Genomic DNA, 5410 nt, shown 5'->3' with positions numbered 1-5410 from the left:
AATATGCTAGAAACCCTATATTAAAGCAAATCAATTTCTGAATTAATCAACTCAACATAAATATTCACATCTTACATAATTGTAACAATACATAAAACATACAAATATATATACCACACGTAAATACAAACATCACGTAAGGTGAACCCGTGTAAAATAAAATAATTGTTTCAGATAAAAATCTTCCCACAACCACAACTACATGAAATTAACTAAGAGACTTATTAGATTCAAGTTAGAAATGTATACGAGAGTTTCTCAGTTGAAAAATAAAAAATATTTTCCATCAGAGAAATACTCAAATATATTTCTAAACTTACTTTCAAATAAATTCTAAATCAAGCAGATTTATCGTGAGAAGATGCTGCTAGCTCCATGTTCTTGGCCATGGAGTGAATAAAAGACCGAATCAAAGAGAAAAAGGCTTCAAAAGTGAACATTTCCATTGGATGACAAACAAAAGACCATTGGATCTTACAAGTTGTAGGTTTAGGTACGGGGAATACTTGGATAGTGGCGACATATGAATTGAATCCCATGTTGCTGTCCACAACCTCGTATATCAAAGAGCGTTGGATAGGATCTATGTGGAGTAGCTTCTCTTTGGCCCACATCAATGTTGGCTCATCATCTGCTGTGTTCATGTTCATGGCACAGTATCGGATGAGACCAGGTTGCCCATAAGTCCCCTCTACTTGGAAACAAGTTTCTATTGGGAGCCACTTGTGTATGCTACAGAAGTCTTCCAACAGAGGCCACACTTGTTCTGCACTCATGCCTTCTACTTCAATTGAAGTTTCACCTTCCCATCTTGACTTCGATTCCTCAGACCCACCCATACCTCTCTCTCTTATCCTTAGGATTCTGTATGTCTGTCTGTGAAGCCCACACTTCGCTATTTATATATTAATCTCTATGTACAAATGTATTTCGAAGTTTTTAAATAAAAATTCAAGTTTTATATAAATAATTTTGCTAAAATAACAAAATTTAACCATAAATATATTAGTTTTAATTGTAGTAACTCTATGATTTATAAATTAATAAATTAGTAAAATGTTGATTAATATTACATTGAAAACTAAAAATATTATCTATTTTGAGAAGTACTTTAAATGTTAAAATTGTAATTATTATAGAATAAATGAAGTATTAAAAGAATAAATTAATATTGTGGACATGCTCTTTATTATTCTTGAATAAAATTTATTATAAATCATAAATTGTTCAGAAAACAATGTTGTTGTGTTTCCCTTATTAGAAGAGTCTCTTAATTTCTTCTTGGCAGGTAAAGTTAACCCAGCATTACCGGCCGGTCAACCTTCTAACTTCAAAAAGAATGAAAGCTACTAAATAAAATATACGGTCAATAAATCAATTTTGATGAATCATCATGTTGTTAATTTTTTTTTTATTGTTTGAAATATTCGGTTTTGCACCCATTAATAATTTCAAACGTGCTAAAGAGTGGATTTATTTAAAAAAAAAATCCAAATAGACCTTTTTTTTATTATTATTGTAAGATTGTGTGTCCATTGACATTTTCAATGAGATATGAAGTACATATAATTCACATCAGATCATATAGTTAATTGAGATATGAAGTACATATATAGTTAAGCAATGATCATACCACAGGAGTGTTAACAAAATGCTTTTTAACACATTTATCTTATATGCTAAAAACCTATTTTTTTCTTTATAATAATTGTTTGTTTTAATTTAGTCTTATTTTTATTTTTAGTTTTAATTTGGTCCCTAATAAATTAATTGGTTGCAATGTCAGACTTTCGTCTAAATTATTTAAACGGAGTTAACTGTTGACCACATGGATGTCACGTAGATGCATAGGTAGATACCACGTGGATGCCAAATTTCTTGAAAACACCTGGAACCAGAAAGGCCCTTCTGAAACCAGAACGAGCCATTCTAGGTGCACTCTTGGTGTGTTAATTTTGCATCTGAAATGGCCGTTCCAGATGCAAAATTAACACACCACCAGTACAGCAGAACGGGACGTTCTAGATTCAGAACGGTCCGTTCCAGAACGCCAACTTGTTAAGTGAGGACAATAAAATATTCTATATTAATTTTATTAAAAAATATAATAATTTTGAAAATATTTTTTTATGGTAAAAATTTTAAAATTACTTATTTTTATAAAATACAATTGTCTTACAAATAGAGTGATAATTTTTCCTTTTTCTTTTTCTTTATGAAGAAATATTTAAGTGTCACTTTATAATTTTTTGCAACTTATTTAAAATTAGAGGAATAAAATGATAAAAATTAATAGGATAAACATAATAAAATTATTAATTTATTTTCTTTTAGTGTCCTTTAAATTTTTACACTCATTTAAACAAAAATATTTTATATGTTAATTTGAATTAATTTAACGAAGTATCATATGATTTTTAAATTTTTTAAAAATTTTATAAATTTGATCTATACATGAAAAACTTTTTAATTTAACAATTAAATTTTTTAAAATTTGATATAGAACATTAATTATTAAGTAGAATAAATCTATCAAGACTTATGTTAAGTCTCAATTTTACCTCTTTCTGGATGAGACTTATTGAACAAATTCCACTCATCCTTTGAACCATTGCAATATAATTGTTCTCTTTTTGGTTCATTTTGTGTGCAGATATAACTAACCCAAATTCAGCTAACAATACCTTAATACACCTCATTTTTTGTGCAGGTATTGAGCTAGTGAATTGAGGATGGAAGACCTTAGGATTGAAAATCTAAGGAGCTAAGGAGCAGAGCAGAGTGGCTGCGCCGGGCGCAATATGAACCGCGCCGGGCTTGAGAAAAGCAGAGCATTCAATCTCTGCAAGTTACACATGCGCCGGGCGCGAAACTATCCGCGCCAGGCGTGATCGAGACAGAGAGGCTTGAAACTCTCTGGAAGACATTACGCCGGGCGTAAAATGGAATTGCGCCGGGCTTACAATGAGGCAGAAAGTGTTCAAAAGACTACGCGCCGGGCGCGAAGACTTACACGCCGGGCGCGAAACCCTAATCTGATCTCCCGGGCTCGTATTTGAAGCCATTTTCGAGGGAGAAACCCTCATTCACACATTGGGCGCCTCCAGGAGCTGCGGAAGGGATTCCCAAGGCTTGGGATCGTTCGTGTGCGGATCTTTCCTTCGGTTCTTCTCTTCTCCTTTCATCTCTATTTTGTATTTACCCTCATTGTTGAGTGGTTCCACCCATTTTTGTGGGGTTAGATGTAACCAACGTACTCTATTGTAATCCTTACGTTTTTAATGATATATATGTATTGTTTCATTCTTTGTTGTGTACGTTTCTACGCTTAATGCTTGCTTTGGATTGATCACCCTTTGCATGATTTAAGGTTCCATTGAGTATTGGGAAATACCCTTGAAACTAGTTCTGGAACATATGCCTAGTGGAGATCGTATCTAGGGATAGAGCTTGACCCATTAGTAGTCTTAAACCCTAGCCCGTAATGCGGGTGTAGATATTGGGTACTCAAGGGATTGATATTCAATGTCCGCACCTAGACTCTTTCTCTAAGGGATTAGGTTTAAGTAAACTTATGGGTTGACTAAGCAATGTATGTAACAAGAGATTAAGGATACATTAGTGTTACGTTTGGTGAAATCTGACCCCCACAACCTCACAATACCACAATATCATTTCTAACCTTTTCCACTCTCAAACAAATATTTTTATAGATTTCATTCCAGTAGTCATGATCTTTAATTCACATTCACATGACAAACTACAAATTGGAATTATTCTTTAGTCACGAATAGTCAATAAATGCTTATTTTACCTTCTAATCCCTGTAGATACGATATTTTTACTACTTGAACGGCCGGTATACTTGCTGTGTTTGAGACCGTTGATTGAATTAAACGAATTTACAAATATTAACAAAAGTGTTTCAACCGAAATCTCAACAAGTTTTTGGCGCCGTTGCCGGGGATTAGCAAGGCAATTTAGTATTTATAGCTATTTGTGATTTAATCCTTTATTGCTTTTGTTATTTTTATGTTAGCAATGAATTGTTGGAGCTAACCTGTGTACTCTAGTCTTCAGTCTTCTCTTGTATGCAAGGTACTGTTCAAATTAGACTGATCAATCCTTCTGAGCCGTTGTTGAGCAATCATGAGTTTGAACACGGGGCAAAGGGGAACAAGAGCAACAGGAGGAGAAGGAGAATCAGAGCACTTCAAGTTGGTCATCGTCAGGCTCGGGACAGTAAACAAGCGCTTCCTGGGAGGCAACCCAGAGATCTGAACTGTGTTTTTATTTGTTTTTCAGTTACTTGTTGTTTTTGACTTTGATTGTTTATGATTATGTTATAACTGTAGTTTATATGGGTTATTGGGACTTATTTTGTGATTGTTTATGTTTTGTGATATGTATGTGTATTGTAGTATATGTGTTTGGTGTTATGTGTTAATTGTGTGAATCTTGCTTGAGTGGGTTAATATAGATTAGAATATGTTAAAAGTGTGAGGAGTGAAAAATTTAGGTGAAAGCTTCACAGAGTTATCCACGCCGGGCGTGATCTAGCCACGCCCAGCGCACCTAGAGTAAATGGGCCTCTGCCAAGACCCACGCCGGGCGCAATTTCTATTGCGCCCGGCCCAGCCTTCATTTGAGCCCCTGGAACGACCAAGCCCGGCGCATTTACCATATAAGGAGAATTGCACGCCCGGCGTGACCCTTCAGGTGCCCCAATAACCCCTCACACCAACTCCCACTCTTCACTTTCAAACCTCCCTACTCCATCTCACGCCTCACTATCTCAACCTCCCACGTTCCCATTCTCATCTCCCAAAAGCCTTCTTCCCTCTCTCAACTCAGTCTCACAATCTCGAACCCTCTTCCGTACTCCCCACTCATTTTCTTCTCAAGGGCACGCGGCTACTCTTCTTCCTCGATGCACTCCACCTCGAGTAGGTTCATACTCAACGTTTTATTGTCTGTTATAACTGGTTCTACATTTTGTTTCTTCTTCTTTTTGGGATTTCTTGGGGTTTATGTTAACCCTCATCGGGGTGAAATCGCGCCAGGCGCAGTGCTTCGAAACGGCCTGTTCAAATTCCAGAACGGCCCATTTTGGACTTTGGAACGGACTGTTCCATGTCCAGAACGACCCGTTTTGGAATTTGGAATGGACTGTTCCAATTCCAGAACGGCCCGTTTCGAACTGAAGAACGGCCCGTTCTGATCTTGGAACAGCCCGTTCTGGGCTACTTTTCAAAAAAGCGTTCACTTGCGCCCGGCGCAATTCATTTTTGCACCCAGTGCAGTCGGTTCCAGAGAGTCCTCTCTACTCTCTACGCCCAGCGCAATTCTGTTTTGCGCCCAGCGCGAATGACTCCAGAGAGTTTTCTACACTCTCTGCGCCAGGCGCATG

At 36.5% G+C, this 5410-nt stretch overlaps 1 protein-coding gene across 1 annotated transcript; it reads right to left on the bottom strand.

Annotated features, from left to right (window-relative positions):
- Positions 1 to 338: 338 nt before the first annotated feature.
- LOC109818048 (lachrymatory-factor synthase) lies at positions 339 to 839 on the bottom strand. Its single transcript, XM_020383444.3, has one exon. The coding sequence runs from the start codon at positions 837 to 839 to the stop codon at positions 339 to 341; it is 501 nt and encodes a 166-aa protein (XP_020239033.1).
- Between the last annotated feature and the right edge of the window lie 4571 nt (positions 840 to 5410).

The sequence above is a fragment of the Cajanus cajan genome, chromosome 6, assembly GCF_000230855.2.
Source record: "Cajanus cajan strain Asha chromosome 6, NIPB_CcT2T_4, whole genome shotgun sequence".
Classification (NCBI taxonomy): Eukaryota; Viridiplantae; Streptophyta; class Magnoliopsida; order Fabales; family Fabaceae; genus Cajanus; species Cajanus cajan.
This window is presented reverse-complemented; position numbering and strand designations above follow the sequence as displayed.

Excerpts from the sequence above, each read along its gene's own strand:
- LOC109818048 (XM_020383444.3), bottom strand. The coding sequence starts at position 839 with ATGGGTGGGTCTGAGGAATCGAAGTCAAGATGGGAAGGTGAAACTTCA.